General features: G+C 40.9%; 1 protein-coding gene across 2 annotated transcripts in view; it reads left to right on the top strand.

The window, feature by feature from the left end:
* Positions 1-4,717, top strand: part of ARHGEF12 (Rho guanine nucleotide exchange factor 12) — a 167,569-nt gene extending 162,852 nt beyond the window's left edge. For both annotated transcript variants that reach the window (XM_027563464.1, XM_027563463.1), the window contains one exon: positions 606-4,717. In XM_027563464.1, the coding sequence (XP_027419265.1) occupies positions 606-616 (11 nt within the window). In that variant the 3' untranslated portion in view covers positions 617-4,717. The remainder of the gene's footprint in view (positions 1-605) is intronic.
* Positions 4,718-17,843: the final 13,126 nt, after the last annotated feature.

Here is a 17,843-nt window from a genome sequence, read left to right as displayed (position 1 = left end):
TGAGGCTCCGCAGCGGTGGAGGCAGGCCCTCCTCGGGTCCTGCTGTGCTTTCCTGTCTCCCAGGGACCACAGATGGTTCCCGTGTTCAGTGCAGTAGTCTGTACTCATTTGCCTTCATTCTTTTGAATGAGACTATTCCGATCCAGAAACAAAGATGTTAACAAGGTCCACAGGTTTCAGATGTATTCTCTGTGTTAATTTTATTTTTATTTATTTTTTTTAATTTATGTATGTATTTTTGGCTGCACTGGGTCTTCATTGCTGCGAGGGCTTTTTTGTAGTTGCGGCGAGTGGAGGCTACTCTCCAGTTGCAGTGCATGGGCTTCTCATTGTGGTGCCTTCTCTCGTTGCAGAGCATGGCCGTTAGGGTGTGTGGGCTCAGTAGATGCCTCTCACGGGTCTAGAGCACAGGCTTAATAGCTGTGGTGCACAGGCTTAGTTGCTCCTCAGCATGTGGGATCTTCCCAGATCAGGGATTGACCCCGAGTCTCCTGCATTGGCAGGCGATTTCTTTACCACTGAGCCACCAGGGAGGCCCTCTCTGAGTTAATTTGAACTCAGTCTTTCTCCTTAATTTGACCTCTACACCTCTTTGTTCTTCCCAGATAAAAGTTAGAGCCACGTGTCCTGGAGGTGACTGCAGGTTGTTGGATTTGAGCACCAGCCTTGTCTCACCATGTCCTGGCTCCAGTGTGGACGCTGAGAGAGAGTGTGACGTGTGACGGAGGATCTGCCTGCAAACACCCTGGGGGAGCCATGCCCTCCGGGACCCAGAGCAGGACTGGGTCTTCACAGCCTGGCAGCTGCACAAGTCTGTCCGCGAGGGGACATCCGTCCTCTCGTCCTGCTCTTCTCACTCTCGGAAATCCATTTTGATTCAGAACAAAAACCAAATGTATAGAGCTTTGGGTGTAGAATATGAAATTTTACTTAGACTTAAGAGAAAGAGAAAATCAGATGTATTTATTTGACTTCATTCCGTATTTGAAAGCACATTTTAATTTTTATTTTGCCATGTTTTGTTTTAATTGAGTAGTGAGAGTTTTAGCCCTTTGTATTTAGTACACCCAAGGATTGACTGCTCCTGAAGCAAAGAGTTCAGGATGGGGTATCAGGAGGTGGCTGGAGAGGTGAAGAGGGGGAGGGAGTGGGCAGAGGAGGGAGGAGCATGAGGTCTCTACCGAATGATGTCCCGTGCCCTCTGCTGTCCCGGAGGCTGCTCGTGTGAGGGTCCCCTCAAAAGCGTACTCAAAAGTCCTCTGCTGCGACTCCTCCGAGCAGAGGACTTGAGCTTTGTGCTCCCAGGTGCGGGGCTTCCTCTCACCTGAGGCCAGCACCTCTTCTCTGTAGCTGGGATCTGCTCCCAATGAACAGGAATCCTCAATGTACTAAATAGCAGGCACTTGAAAATGGGTGTGTTTTCTTCTATCGTCTCCTTTTCTGTTGAGGGTTGGGATTTGGGAGGGAGAGGAAAGCAAATTTTATTTTCTTGACTATAAATTTGTTATCCTTGGTATTGTTTCATTTTTATAATTATACATTAGACCTTGGCACTTGTGTAAAATAATCCCTGCCAGCTGAGCAGGAAGCGAAAACAAGCAGAGATGCTTCAGGTGGTGGCAGGGGTGGGGGCTGCTGAGGAAGGGTGGGATGGGAGCGGGTGAGAGTGTGGGAAGGTTATGTAACTGAATCACTACTGAGTTGAACAATGGCTTTCATGAGCCACGGGTACTGCTGATTATAAGGCCAGTAAAATTTTAGTACCTGGAGGTTTGACTCTGATTTTTGCACTGATGGTGCCAAAGGGCTCTTAGAGTTTGAGAAGAGAGCCAAGGGTGGAGTGGAGAAGGATGCGGTGGAGAAGGCAGAGCTGCTCCAGCCAGCTCCAGAAGCACATCCTCTGACTTCACTGCTGGAGCTTTTTCCACACTGGTGCATGACTGACCTTAAAAATTGCAGACCAGAACATACACTGGATACTGCAGGCAAGGCGTTGGGAACTGCCTGCTCTAGAATGAATAGTAGCCCTGGCAGCACCCTCCAGAGGATACATGTTTCAGAACTGCAACTTGAGAACTCCCTTCAGTTCTGTTGGCTTTCTGTGGTTTTCTTTGTGCATCAGGTATATATTAATGTGTTTTGAAGTATTTTTGCCAATCAAAAATGAAATCATTTGTCAAATATTACAATTCTGTTAATACACAAGGAGTTGATCCACTGCTCATGTCTTTCAGTAGTACCCTCTGAACTCTGTGGGTAGTTAAGATGTAATTTTGCTCTCCCTGCCATCCGCTCACCATCTGCCCAAAAAAATATATATATATACATTATATATATATAATATATATATAAAATTTCCCCCCATCATAAGTGGTAAGGATTCCCAACTGTGTTTATAAACACCACTACAACTTAGCAAAGCTCATCTATGTCCAGATTCTTGTTTCTGTCTTTCCAAAAGTGATCTGTGTTTTTAAATAGACCAACTTGGATCGTTGGACCTCATCTATAAATTAGAATTTTATTTTGATTTATAGCCCAAGTATAAATTAAAATGGGATTAAAAAATTTAGAAGCAGAATCTAATATATAAGTAAAGCTTGGGACTTGAACTTTCTGTATCTCTTAAGAGAAACAAGTAGAAACCAAATGGTTACATTGTGCTGCTGGAAATAATGTAGTCACTCCCAACTAAAAGGGGTACCTGTAGTTACTTGACACTAATACCATCAGTGGGCAGTTAATCAGAAGAAAGGTAAATACAAATAGAACTTTCATCTTAACTTCAGATAGTACAGGGTCATTGAATAATTCCCTAGCACTCATTTATTTAAGAAGATTTGTACGTTAGCAGAGTTTTAGTTTCTCTTCTGGTTCAGCCAACCCCTTGTCCTTAGCAACTGTTTGCTTTTCCTTTTCCTGAAGTTTAACCTCTCCTTGGAACAAAAACAGGGCTAACTGGAAAAATATTTTGACTGTTGCTCTAGTACCTCCAAATAAATTCGTATCTAGATCTTCAAATGAAGCCCCCAAGTGAAGTCTAATTCTGAAAAGATTCCACGATTTTGAGTTTTCTTTTCTATCTCACCAGCCTCATGTCTTCCTCCTCCTCCTCATCCTGGCCTCCCATGCTCTCCTTTTATTTTTATTTTTTCCCTTTTGTCCATTATAATCACATCCATCCTACTTTGATACTATACCTGCCTTTCAGGACAATGGAATTAGGTAATCTCTTTTTGGGTGAGACTGATGACCATCAAAGCCGTTTTCTCCAAGTTGGTGACTGAAGTTGGAATCAACTTCCATGCGGAAAGATCCAAGGGCGGTGGACAGAGCCACCTTCCCAGAGCAGGAGAGCGGGTTTTAGCTATCGTGACCTGCCGTGACCCTGTGCTCTTTCCCGTGGCCGTAAGGGATCCCTTGCTATTAAGTGGCAGATTACATTTGAGGTGTCTCTTTCCTTTTCAGAGAACAAAGTTCAGCAAGGCAAATCAATAAACCCCAAAGTGCTGTAATTTAAAATCATGATCACTGCCCTAGAAGTCATATATTTCGTGTACTTTAAAACCAGCTATGAATAACTTGGACTGCTTGGGTTATCTTTGGCTATTAGGACGTGAACTGTAACTATTTATTATAATATGCTACAAAAAAGGTGCTTTTTTGCTTTCTTTTCCCTGAAACAACTTTGATCGACCGTTAGAAAGGATGAGTCCCTCTCAAAAAATTTTTTTGTTAATTTGTCCTTGGAGGAGGGTGGGGAGCCAGTGTGATAGTAAAGGAGAAAAGCCCACTGTTCCCTTATTTTTGAAGCTAAAGAAAACAATTATGCCTACTGTGAGTTGTCTTTTGCTCGCATACTTTTTTCTTTTTGATATCATTAAATTCAGTGTATTATGTGGAGCTTCTGTATTTCAAACTGGAAGTCTTCTTTGAAGGTGGTATATGATGTAATTTTGAGCTACAAGAGCTTTGGTCAGTCTTTCCTCCCCTATATATCACAGGGGGCAAGGTTCAAAACTGTGTTCAGAGGACCTCAAGATAGAAAATTAAGCAGGACCTTCCAGTCATCTTTCTGCTGGCTAACTTTTTATTCCCTAGAATTACAATTCCTCTTTTAAATCTTTTTTTTTCTTTTTTCTCTGACTCCTCCACCACTTTTCAAAGTGATCTGCGTAATTATTCTTTGCTCAAGAAAAGAGTTCCTTTGCCTTGTTCTTCTCCACTGGTACTGATGGTTTTGAAAATAAACTGGTAGGAAAAAAAAGTGTACCTCCTAGAAGGAAGCCCTGCCCGCCATTTCCAGGTGCCAATGGCTAAGCAGGTGTGCCACAAACATAACTGTAACTTGTGCACACTGTGGGTCACTCTTAATCAGCCTCTTCCTACTAGAGCATTTTATTTTCCTTGTTCACCGTACAATCATGTACTACTCTTTAACAGAAATTACTTTTAAAGAAATCTGGAACTATCTTAAAAAAAAAAAAAAACTTTATTAATAATCATGTATTTTTACTGATCACATTTTGAAATGCCTAAAAGACTTTATTGTTCTAATTATCCAGATGTACCTTTGTAAAATAGCTCTTTTATGAATTAGCTGATAAGGCTGTATGTTTCTGGAACAAAATATTGGTCATCTAAAAACTCTGTTTTCTGGGGTCTGGGAAAATAGAAGAATGAGAATTCAAATATTAAATATGCTTAAAGGAACCAAGTATGTGACTTTTTATTTACATTCCTGTTGATTTGTCTTATTCAAGTTATCTTAGAGAAGTTTTGACACCAAGGAGGCCATAATTAATCTCACTGGCGGTGACTGTCAGGCATCTTCTACTGGTCAGAGCATCTTTACTAGTGAGGCAGCCAGTTGACCTCTGTAACATGTAAACTTCCGTGGGGACACTCACAGCTGGAATTGCCCCAGCATCTGGGGCAGTGTTGTTTGGGTTTTTTTTTTTTTTAACAGTTTTAGTGGGATATAATTCATTTACTGTACAATTTACTCATTTAAAATGTACAATGATTTGGGGCCTATTACATTATTATTTTTTAATGGTAGTAAAATATATATAACATAAAAACTTTAAATGTACGTTAGTGGGGTAAATGGAGCAGCCTTTATGGCTTACTTAAAGGTAACTTTGGTTTAATGCTACCCTAAATGAAGTAAGACGTCTTTATTACCATTCTTGTCCCTGGTGTTGGACTTCCTAAACTACCAACCATTTCTATGCTTTTATGGATCCCATTTCAACTCTTTCATTTCAGAACCTCAAGTTTTAGGCTTTGGGGTATGTTGGTTTCGACATAGAGGTGTAATTTGATTTATTCTTCATATATTTTAGTTTCCAGTTATTTAGCATGTGTTTGATAGATCTACTAAGCATAATAATAAAAAAAAAAATCAGTGGAGTTCTTGGTGGCCTAGTGGTTAGGATTCTGGCTTTCGCTGCAGTGGCCTGGGTTCTGGTTCAGTCCCTGGTTGGGAAACTGATTGTGCAAGTCGTGTGATGCCGCCAAAAAATAAGTAAATAAATAAAAATGCTTAGTGTTTTGTAGATCCTTTACTTAAACCTTAAAAAGCTAAGTCAGATGTACTTGCAGCAATTAACCTGTTTGTATAAGCTCTGCTTATAAACATAACTGATAGAAGAAATAAATACCCATACCTTCTTACAGAAATGGAGAAGGTCAAACTCTTGTCTTTGCATGTGAGCATTTACTTCCACCTTTTGACTGGTTCACCAAAGTTTTAATGCCAGCTTGAAAGATAAGAGGATCTGTCCTCTTAAAAAATTTACTTCTCAATTAAAACTTTATATCTTCCCACTATGACGAAAGTTGTGAAACATTACAGATAATTAGCTAGATGTAGGTGTTTTCCTTTTTTTTTCTGTAATGTCAAGTATAATTCTAGATGCTAATTAAAAACACCTCTTGATTTTAGCTGTCAGGGAATATGATTGTTTTGCCACCTATTATTACTAGTGAGACATCATCATTCCCTGGGCATCAGCCAAGGTCTTGGTTTGAAATTATTTAAGGTAGGTGTAGCTCTTTCTATTCCAATCTTTCCCCCCCATTTGATTAGGGTGCTATTGGAACTATAAGTCTTCCTTTACAGAATTTTACTTTAGAGGATCCTTTTTTTTGTATATGTGACCACAGGGGTGGGGCTTCCTGAATACATTCTGATCAATAACAATAATTAGGGTACATATTGGTGATCTTTTCTTCTCTCTGTATATTTTAAAATTTATTTTAATTGAAGGATAATTACAGTATTATGATGGTTTTTACCACACATCAACATGAATCAGCCATAGGCATACATGTGTCCCTTCCATTCTGAGCGCCCCTCTCACCTCCCTCCCCACCCCATCCCTCCAGATTGTAAGAGCACCAGCTTTGGGTGCCCCGTGTCATACGTCAAACTCCCACGTGATGATCTTTTTAAAAATTTTGGAGAAATATCAATACAGAGAAATTTTTCTGCTGTCTTATTTTAAATATTGAAGGCAGCAGGATATAATGTGGCAGTTCGCAATCTTTTTGACCTCAGAACCACTTCATAACGCTTAAAAATTATTGAGGACCTTATGGAGGAACTTAGGTTCATGTAGATTATTATAGCTATCAATATTATTAGAAGTTAAAATGAGAAAATGTATAAGAAGTGAGAAAAGCAGTAACAATTCATTCTAAAATAATGATAAACCCATCACATGTTTTTATGAAGAATTCCTGTATTCCACAATAAAATTGTAAGAGCATTTAATCTCTAAGCTCTGCCATAATAGAAGGTAACTGAATCCTAGTATCTAGGTCTCTGTGCAGTCTAGTATAATACATTGTTTTTGTTGAAGTAGATGAGGAAAATCTAGCCTCACCCAGACATACATTTATAAAAGGGAAAATGAATAGCTTTTTCAGATAATTTTAGATATTCTTTTTTGATAATACACTAAAATTTGATAAGTAGTGTTTTTTTTAAACAGCTGCAGTGTGGAGTCTGAAGTCCTATCAATGAAATTGTTATACTTTATTATGCTCAAATCCATCAATCCATATAATACTTTAAATGTGTCAAGAATGGAATGTTTTCCCATGCATGATTTTGTAATAGCCTGTATTGATCATTTGGAAAATATTGGTTTACCACATTATTCAGGTCTTCAAATGTTAACACATTTCTTTCTGTATGTCAATCACACTTGTTAATAACAACAGCCAGTCTCATCAGAAAAGTCTCAGTTTCCAAAGTTTTTAATTTTTGCTTGAAAGCTCACATTTTATCATTGGCAACAAATGCAGTTGTTTTCCTCCTGATAACAGGCTCACTTTTTCGTTTTTGAGAAAATATCTGCCAAATATACAAATCTGAATAGCCAACCTGTCATTCTTTCAAGTTCAAATAATCTTCCATTTGGGGGAAAAAAAGTGGCTTATCTAGCGTCCAACTCAAACAGTTGCACAAGTCCTAATACTTCTCCTCCAGACACAGTTGTGGTGCTTTTGTGTGTGACAGAGGTGCTTTATGCATTTTTCTCATTTTGTCTCAGAGTTTTCACAAGGTATGTACTCAAGGAGTGTGATTTCATAAAGTTTTAAAATTGTTACTGCTTCATCAAGGGCATTCCAAAGAGAAACTGGCCCTGTTAGTACTGTACAGGAGTGGCAGGAACGCAGGGATTCTTAGTAAAATTTGGCGTCGCTGCCTGGATTTCGGCTAAGACCACCAGCAGATTTCCGCTCCGTTGCTTTTGCACCATGAGTGCAGAGTTAACAGTGGAAAGGCAAATGGTGTCTTAGTAGTTTCATGAAAACAATCTTGATTCCTGGACCCTGTGAAAGGGTCTTGGAAGCCCTGAGGGCTTGCAGACCATACGTGCAGAATTGTTGATGCAGTAAAAAGGGCCTGGGTGTAGATGATCTGGGTTCATTTCCAGCTCTTCTCCTTACTTGCTGTACAATCTTGAGTAGATTACTCTTTCAGTTTCCACTTTGTAATCTGTAAATTGGGGTGGAAAAAACTTATCCTGGGCTTCTCTCATGGCTCAGATGGTAAAGAATCTTGCCTGCAAGGCAGGAGACCCAGGTAGGATCCCTGGATCAGGAAGATCCACTGAAGAAGGGAATGGCTACCCACTCCAGTATTCTTGCCTGGAGAATTCCATGGACAGAGCAACCTGGTGGGCTACAGTCCATGGAATCACAAAGAATCGGACACAACTGAGCAACTAACATACAACACTTATCCTAAGAGAGCTGTTAGAGGAATTGGTAAACGAGAAATTATGTGATTGGTGTCTCCAATTTTTTATTCATTGTAGGATTTAGTACTTAAAGCAGGAAAGGTGAAAAATGATACATTTAGAAAATGTAAATGTATTTTACCAATATAACCATATTTCATGTTTTATAATGGTTCTGTGTGTCTAAGCCCTAGGTTCTTAAGGTGTGTGGTGTGTGTGTTTATTTTTAAAGAATTGGTTGCTGACCTCTAATAATAATATACTTCTTTACTCCAATTGTTCTTCTAAATGTAAAGAAAAAAAATCTGCAGTTTTAGAGAAACCTATTTATTGGAAGCCTGTATATTATGCTGTTTTGATGCTCCTATTATAGGGGGTGGATTGTGGTGGTGGATGTTCCACAAGCTTCAGTAAATCATATGGGATGAGTGGTTTTCATCTTGTCTCCTATATGCAATGTGCTAGGATTGGAGTTAGGGTTACTACTTGGGTTTATCTTCCAGTTAAAGCTAGATCGTGGTGGTTTTGAAACATGTTTATTCTCAAAAATATATGAGCTGCTCTCATTCTTTTAATTAATGAGAGACTGAGTTGTATTGTGGTTATTGAATGAGAGTCTTACGTTTTTAAAAAAACGCACTGATGGTCATGTCTAAAAACCATGGATGATTTTCACATGAAAATCATGATAGTACTTTGAGATGAACTTTCTGGAGAACACAGATCCTATAGCGCACATATCATGGCCTCCAGTCCATGGTGTGGCAAGGTTTCTGAGATTTCTCTCTACCTTTCGTCCTATCCATAAGGAGAGGGCCATACATATGGCCCGGAAGCAGGACTACAGCAAACCTGAGTTCTCTCCACTCCCTGCTCTGTTAGCTGGTTATCTAAGCTAGAATAAGTTCCTACCTTATCTGGGCCTCTGTTTTCTCAGCTTTCGCTGAGCAAGTCTGTGAAATGGATTACACCGAAACATAGAGACAGCTTACCTCTTGCTTACTAGCTATTCTCAGGGAAGCTCTGTCCTTTCCCCACTGCATATGTTGTTCCAAATCAGAGTATAATTTTAGTATCATTCACTGGAGTCTGTCCCTGGACATTTCTTTTTCTTCTGTTCTTTGGAGTATTTGTCTTGTTATTTTATCTGATAGCTGCCTCTAGTTCAATATTACCTGTAGTCTGATGAAGTGAAATCATCATTTTTATTTTGTCTGGATCTCGCTGCCAGTTTATGATAAATTTGGGGCTTTTCTCTGAAAGAAGATCTGACATTCCCGGTTCAGAGGAGACTTTCTGAGCAGGCTGAGGGGAGACTGATAGATCTTATCTCCATCTCAGCTCATGTCCTGAGCCATTACTTATTCTGGGAGGCTCATGAAATTTACAGAATTTTTAAAAGTTGAGTGCCCATAACATGAGCTAGCTGGATTGATAATTCAGCAAGCAAATGTGCTATCAGAAAAACTGGTCCAGCCAGCAAGGATGAGTCCCAGAGAACTTGGAAGCTTTCATGCAATCAAATATTTATAAACTAACAAGGACAAAACTGTTCTATGCAATGCCACCTACTGAAAGTAAAAGACTCAAATATTCTTAACTTTTTTTTCCCTTTTAGAAATTGTGTACTTTGGGATACATTCTAATCTGCTTGGCAGTCAGTGACATTTAGCTGCAATACATATAGAGCCTGATGCTTGCTTGTGGGAGCAGGGGGAGGGGGACAAGTATTTCCATTCTAGGAGGAGTGTGTGTGAAAGGCTCTGAATCTTCAAACATGAGTTGTGATTGATTAACAGATAGTTCCAACTTTCTTCGTCCTCTTTTGGGAAGATCTGAGCAGGAATCTTTCTACCCTGAGCCAGAATAGCTTGGCAGCAGCAGCTAAAGAGTTGATTGATAAATTGGTGAACTTAGTCCCAGCTTTGTTTCAGAAAATAAAGACTTGGAGGAGCAGAGTGTTTGAAATGGCTTCAGGAAAAAAAATAAAAGCTAGGCCTTAGGGGAGGGAGGCTAGGGATCAAGTTCATTTATGGTATTTGTTATGAGGGCCTGTGATTTTTTTCCTTTCAAAATATCTTTTTTTTTTTTTTTTAAGATTTATTTGGCTGCACTGGGTCTTAGTTGTGGCACACAGGATATTCGTTACATCATATGGGCTCCTCCACTGTGAACATGCTCTTTAGTGGTGGCATATGGGCTCCAGAGCACATGGGTTCCGTTGCTCCACAGCATGTGGGATACTGGTTCCCCCACCAGGGATGGAGCCCATGTCCCCTGCATTGCAAGATGGATTCTTAATCACTGGGCCACCAAGGAAGTCCCTCAGAATGTCTTTTTGATCTAGCCTTGCTCTTCTCCCATTGTAGCCGGCTCACTTTGCCATGCGTGTGAGCGTCTAAAAACACTTTGAGAACCGCCTTCTCATGCTCTCCCGTCTGCCACAGGCAGCTACCCATCTGGTTTCCCAACAGCACTACCCTCATCACAACACTTGACCTGCCCAAGAGACTACGATGGCTTCACCGTTACTGCTATACTGAGGTTAAACTCTGCTTAGTGTCTGAGATGTTCATGGTTTATCCACTAGCCTTATTCCCCTTTACTGCCCACGATAAACCTGCTTCTCCAGGAAGGTTGGCCTCCTCCCAGTCTTCCTCATCTGGCGTCCAGGTCCTGCCTTCGCTTCATTGTCTGAAATGCACCTGGTCCTCCTCTCTGTATCTTCAGCTCCCCCTTTTCAGTTCCTGAAACTGCTAGTTACTGTCCCCTTCCCCCAACTCTTCCTGAGATTGTGGTTTTTCCCTTGTATCCACCTGCCCCCGCTCCCATTTCCAGTTAGAGGATGTGTGTTTTCAGGGGCCAGATTATAAACATAAGGGCTTCACCATGAGTGTGAAAAGAATAGCTACAGTTTATTAGAACAAACATGGGATCAGGTGGGCTTACCAGGTAGCACTAGTGATAAAGAATCCACCTGCCAATGCAGGAGATGAAAGAGACACAGGTTCTATCCCTGGTTCGGGAAGACCCTCTGGACAGAGGAGCCTGGTGGGCTGCAGTTCCCAGAGCTGGCGAGAGTGGAACACAGCCGAGCAATTAAGTACATGCATGTGCACACAGGATCAGGTGCTGCACGCTTTATGTATGTTACCCCTAATCTTAGCAGGCACCCCAAGAGCTGGGTGTTTCTCTCCTGTTTTAATAGGTAGACAACTGAAGCTAGTGGTGATTGTGATGTTCCCAGAGGAACAGCCAGAATTCAAGGCAAGATCTGTCTTCCACCAAACCTTGTCTTTACCACCCCCCTGTGGAAATAACTTTTGTCCTTGAAAGTATTTACAATAAAACACTGAAAAGACAAATACATGAATATCACTTTTCAATCTTTCTCCCTTACTAAATTGTGGTTACTTAAATTGGACTAAGAGGTAGAATTTTGCATGTCATTTAAGGTGTTTGATCTTGGCAGTGGTTTGGGCAGAGTTGAACATAAAGATGAATTCAGCAACTGAATTACACTGAGTAATACAGAGTAGGAAAAGGAGCGTTAGGAGTCAGAGAGACTAAAGGAAGGCTACTGCAATATTCAACAGAGACTTCAAATTGGTTAACCAACAGAATGGGGAGAAAATGGTATAGTTAAGGTAGAATTTACAGATGTTGGTATGTAAATTAATAAGAAACATACAGGAGAGAGAGAAGCTTTTTCTTTTTTTTAAGAAAAAAGTTTTGAAAACTTATGGTTACCAAAGGGGAAAGGGAGAGGGATAAATTAGGAGGTTTGGATTAACATATACGCACCTCTATATATAAAATAGGTAACCAACAAGGCACAATGGTAAAGAATCTGCCTGCCAATGCGGAGGACACAGCAGACATGGGTTCAATCCCTGGGTCAGAAAGATCCCCTGGAGCAGGAAATGGCAACCCACTCCAGTATTCTTGCCTGGAAAATTCCATGGACAGAGGAGCCTTGGTGGGTTACAGTCCTTGGGGTCACAAAGAGTCAGACACTTCTGAGCAACTGAGCATGCAACAAGGACCTACTGGATAATAAAGGAAAATCTACTCAGTATTTTGTAATAACCTAAAAGGGCAAAGACTCTAACTGAATCATTGTGCTACACACCTGAAACTAACACAATATTGTAAATCAACTACGCCTCAATTTTGGAAAAAAGAAAAAAGGGACTTCTCTGGTGATCCACTGGGTTAAGACCACCATTCCACTGCAGGGGGCGCGGTTTCAACCCCTAGTCACAGAACTAAGATCCAGCGTGCCGTGTAGTGTAGCCGAAATAAAATTTTAAAACACACATTAAAAAAAGATTGTTTTGGGACTTCCCTGGTGGTCCAGTGGCTGGTTCTCTGCTTCCAATGCAGGGGGCCCAAGTTCGATCCCTGGTCTGGGAACGTGTCACAACCAAGACCTGGAGTAGCCAAATAAATAAGAAAAGTAAACAGTTTTTTCAAAACTGTTTCATGGACCTACGAGCCTGGTATTGCCATTAACAGAAGTCAGGACTCAGGGAGGAGAGGTTGGCTTTGTGGGGAAAATTTGTTAAACGGGGCTGTAGGCAGGAATATGTCAACTAGGGGATGTCCACCAAGAAGCTGCAAATACAGTCCCAGAGCTGATTGAGTTATCCATGTGAGTTGTCCCAGCTGGATTAAGGTCAGGAGCCTTGTGTTCATAAATTCTCAGAGTTAAAAGTACCGAGTCCGTCAACTGATGAATGGATAAACAAAATGCCATATTCATATGACGGAATGTTCTTTAGCCACAAAGAGAAATGAAGTATTGATACATGCTACAACATGACAGACTGGAAAATGCTATGCTAAGTGAAGAAATCAGTTACAAAAGACCATATTTTGTAGGATTCATTTATATGAAATGTCTAGTATAGGTAAGTCCCTAGAGATCGAAAGTAGATTACTGGTTGCCAGAGGCTGAGGGGTAGGTATAATGCTAAGTGTACGAAGTGATTAAAATATTCTAGATTTCTTGTGGTGATGAAAATGTTCTAGGAGTTCTACGATAGTGGTGATAGTTACACACCATGCAAATATGTGAAAAACCATTGAATTAAACACTTTATTTTTAAAAAAATTTTTATTGGAGTAGAGTTGTTTTACAATGTTGTATTAGTTTCTACTGTACAGCAAAGTGAATCAGCTCTCTCTCTCTCTCTCTCTCTCTCTCTCTCTCTCTCTCTCTATATATATATATATATATATATATATATATATCTCCCCTCCTTTTTGGATTTGCTTCCCATTCAGGTCACCACAGAGCACTGAGTGGAGTTCCCTTTGCTATACAGAGGTTCTCATTAGTTATCTATTTGATGCATAACAGTGTATATATGTCAATACCAATCTCACAATTCATCCCACCCCTCTTTCTCCTCCTCGGTGTCCATACGTTTGTTCTCTACATCCGTGTCTATTTCTGCTTTGCAAATGGGTTCACCTGTACCATTTTTCTAGATTCCACATACATGTGTTCAGAGATCATATCAGTCGCTCAGTCCGACTCTTTGCGACTCCATGAATCGCAGCACGCCAGGCCTCCCTGTCCATCACCAACTCCCGGAGTTCACTCAGACTCAAGTCCATCGAGTCAGTGATGCCATCCAGCCATCTCATCCTCTGCTGTCCCCTTCTCCTGCCCCCAATCCCTCCCAGCATCAGGGTCTTTTCCAATGAATCGACTCTTTGCCTGAGGTGGGCAAAGTACTGGAGTTTCAGCTTTAGCATCATTCCTTCCAAAGAAATCCCAGGGCTGATCTCCTTCAGAATGGACTGGTTGCATCTCCTTGCAGTCCAAGGGACTCTCAAGAGTCTTCTCCAACACCACAGTTCAAAAGCATCAATTCTTCGGCGCTCAGCCTTCTTCACAGTCCAACTCTCACATCCATACATGACCACAGGAAAAACCATAGCCTTGACTAGACGGACCTTTGTTGGCAAAGTAATATCTCTGCTTTTGAATATGCTATCTAGATTGGTCATAACTTTCCTTCCAAGGAGTAAGCGTCTTTTAATTTCATGGCTGCAGTCACCATCTGTAGTGATTTTGGAGCCCAGAAAAATAAAGTCTGACACTGTTTCCGCTGTTTCCCCATCTATTTCCCATGAAGTGATGGGACTGGATGCCATGATCTTCGTTTTCTGAATGTTGAGCTTTAAGCCAACATTTTCACTCTCCACTTTTACCTTCATCAAGAAGCTTTTGAGTTCCTCTTCACTTTCTGCCATAAGGGTGGTGTCATCTGCATATCTGAGGTTATTGATATTTCTCCCAGCAATCTTGATTCCAGCTTGTGTTTCTTCCAGTCCAGCATTTCTCATGATGTACTCTGCATGTAAGTTAAATGAACGGGGTGACAATATACAGCCTTGACGAACTCCTTTTCCTATTTGGAACCAGTCTGTTGTTCCATGTCCAGTTCTAACTGTTGCTTCCTGACCTGAATACAAATTTCTCAAGAGGCAGATCAGGTGGTCTGGTATTCCCATCTCTTTCAGAATTTTCCACAGTTTATTGTGATCCACACAGTCAAAGGCTTTGGCATAGTCAATAAAGCAGAAATAGATGTTTTTCTGGAACTCTCTTGCTTTTTCTATGATCCAGTGGATGTTGGCAATTTGATCTCTGGTTCCTCTGCCTTTTCTAAAACCAGCTTGAACATCTGGAAGTTCACGGTTCACATATTGCTGAAGCCTGGCTTGGAGAATTTTGAGCATTACTTTACTAGCATGTGAGATGAGTGCAATTGTGCGGTAGTTTGAGCATTCTTTGGCATTGCCTTTCTTTGGGATTGGAATGAAAACTGACCTTTTCCAGTCCTGTGGCCACTGCTCAGTTTTACAAATTTGCTGGCATATTGAGAGCAGCACTTTCACAGCATCATCTTTCAGGATTTGAAATAGCTCAACTGGAATTCCATCACCTCCACTAGCTTTGTTCGTAGTGATGCTTTCTAAGGCCTACTTGACTTAACATTCCAGGATGTCTGGCTCTAGGTGAGTGATCACACCATCGTGATTATCTGGGTCGTGAAGATCTTTTTTGTACAGTTCTTCTGTGTATTCTTGCCATCTCTTCTTAATATCTTCTGCTTCTGTTAGGTCCATACCATTTCTGTCCTTTATCGAGCTCATCTTTGCATGAAATGTTCCTTTTATCTCTGATTTTCTTGAAGAGATCTCTAGTCTTTCCCATTCTGTTGTTTTCCTCTATTTCTTTGCATTGATTGCTGAAGAAGTCTTTCTTATCTCTCCTTGCTGTTCTTTGGAACTCTGCATTCAGATGTTTATATCTTTCCTTTTCTCCTTTGCTTTTCGCTTTTCTTCTTTTCACAGCTATTTGTAAGGCCTCCCCGGACAGCCATTTTGCTTTTTTGCATTTCTTTTCTATGGGAATGGTCTTGATCCCTATCTCCTGTACAGTGTCACGAACCTCATTCCATAGTTCATCAGGCACTCTATGTATCAGATCTAGGCCCTTAAATCTATTTCTCACTTCCACTGTATAATCATAAGGGATTTGATTTAGGTCATACCTGAATGGTCTAGTGGTTTCCTCTACTTTCTTCAATTTAAGTCATACATGTGTTAGTATACGATATTTGTTTTTCCTCTGTCTGACTTATTTCACTCTGTATAACAGTCTCTAGGTCCATCCATGTCTCTGCCAATGGCACAGTTTTGTTCCTTGTTAATGGCTGAGTCATATTCCGTTGTATGTATGTACTACATCTTCTTTATCCATTCCTCTGCTGATGGACATTTGGGTTGCTTTCATGTCCCAGCTATGAATTGTACACTTTTAAAGGGTGAATTTTATGGCATGTGAATTACATCTTTCAGAAAATGGAAGGAAAAAAGTATCTTGGAGATCATGTACTCTGTCTCCACACTGAGTGATTCAGTGTCTTCATCCACCCTCTACTTACACTGAAGATGCTTAACCATCTCCTGTCATAGGAAACTTTCTCACAAAGTAACTCAGTCCGTGTTTTTGGACTTCTAACTGGTGTATGTGACACAGCGACTGAGGAACACAGACTGGACATTGGACAGTCCTAGTTCTGCCACTTACTAACTTGCGTGGCGCTGGGCAAGTTAGTTAACTTCACTAAGGCTCAGTGTCATCATCTGCAAGATGAGGAAAGTAATAGTGCCTGCCTCTCAGGGTTACATGGAAGCAATGACACAAGGCAGGGAGAGTGTAGGACACCTGTGCAGAGTCAGCACTCGCTAACTGGTAACACTTAGCTTTTTGTTATCTCTCACCTGCCCTTCATTACAGCACTGAACACCTAGCAAGAGCTCAATGACTACACTTACAGATTTGGTGGTCCTATAGGCCCAAAAGTCTAGAGCACTAGAGGCCATGACACTGCGGGAATAAGCGGTGAAAATGGTTTATTGGTGGTTTTGTTTTTTAAGACTCTTGATAGGCTCTTCTAATGCCTTTACTGTCAGTCAGTCAGTTTCCCAGGAGTTTTGTTTTTCCCTCATGAAGCACGTGCACAACGTGGCCAGAGATCTCAGGGGTTTAGGGATCTAAACAACTGCTTGGTGACCCAACAAGGTGCCAGGGGAGCTTGCATTTAATTCTCCCCCAAAGATCCAATAACACTAAGGAGCTGACAGCAGTGCTCTTTAAAGTGCTCTTTATGTTAACATAAAGCAGCCCACCCAAACCTTCCCAATATCCCTACGCTCTTTGGCAATTAAAAGACATACACAGAAAGACAGTTGGTTAAGCATGTGAAAGCAATGAGGAATTGTCTCCTGGATTCTGGTCCTAACCTCAACCTTCTTATCCTCGTTTTGGCAAAGGTTAGACAAGTGCTCTGAAATGATGGGACGCCAAAAGTTGAGACAGGAGACAATTTATGCTGGTTCCATCCTCTAGATTTGGTAACCTTTTACAAGTGGTTTGTTATATTCCGTGTCTAGTGCAGTCCTGGTGTTAGCTGAAGCTATATGGGTAATCTGTATTGCTTCATAAAATACTGTAATAAACCCAATAGTAGCTGCTGCAATAGCTTTGCACCAAGGGAGCATGACTTCCCGCCTCTCATTCTCTCTGCTTCCTACTCCCCAACCCCTTTTTCACTCCCCCCCACCAGGCAGCTGGAATAGCCAATTGCCAGTGTTACTTTCAGACAAATAACTCAAATCTCCCCACACGATTTTTTTTAAAGGTTTCTTTTTAAAAAATTTATTAGAGTATAGTTGACTTAAATTGTGTTAATTTTTGCTGTATAGCATAGCAAATCAGTTATATATACACATATATCCACTCATTTTAAGATTCTTTTCTCATATAGGTCATTACAGGGTATTAAGAAGAGTTCTCTGTATTGTACAGTTCAGTTCAGTTCAGTTCAGTCGCTCAGCCGTGTCCGACTCTTTGCAACCCCATGAATCGCAGCACGCCAGGTCTCCCTGTCCATCACCAACTCCCGGAGTTCACTCAGACTCATGTGCATCGAGTCAGTGATGCCATCCAGCCATGTCATCCTCTGTCGTCCCCTTCTCCTCCTTCCCCCAATCCCTCCC

This window comes from Bos indicus x Bos taurus, chromosome 15, assembly GCF_003369695.1.
Source record: "Bos indicus x Bos taurus breed Angus x Brahman F1 hybrid chromosome 15, Bos_hybrid_MaternalHap_v2.0, whole genome shotgun sequence".
NCBI lineage: Eukaryota > Metazoa > Chordata > Mammalia > Artiodactyla > Bovidae > Bos > Bos indicus x Bos taurus.
The sequence above is the reverse complement of the archived record's forward strand: the minus strand, read 5'-3'. Positions and strand labels throughout refer to the sequence as shown.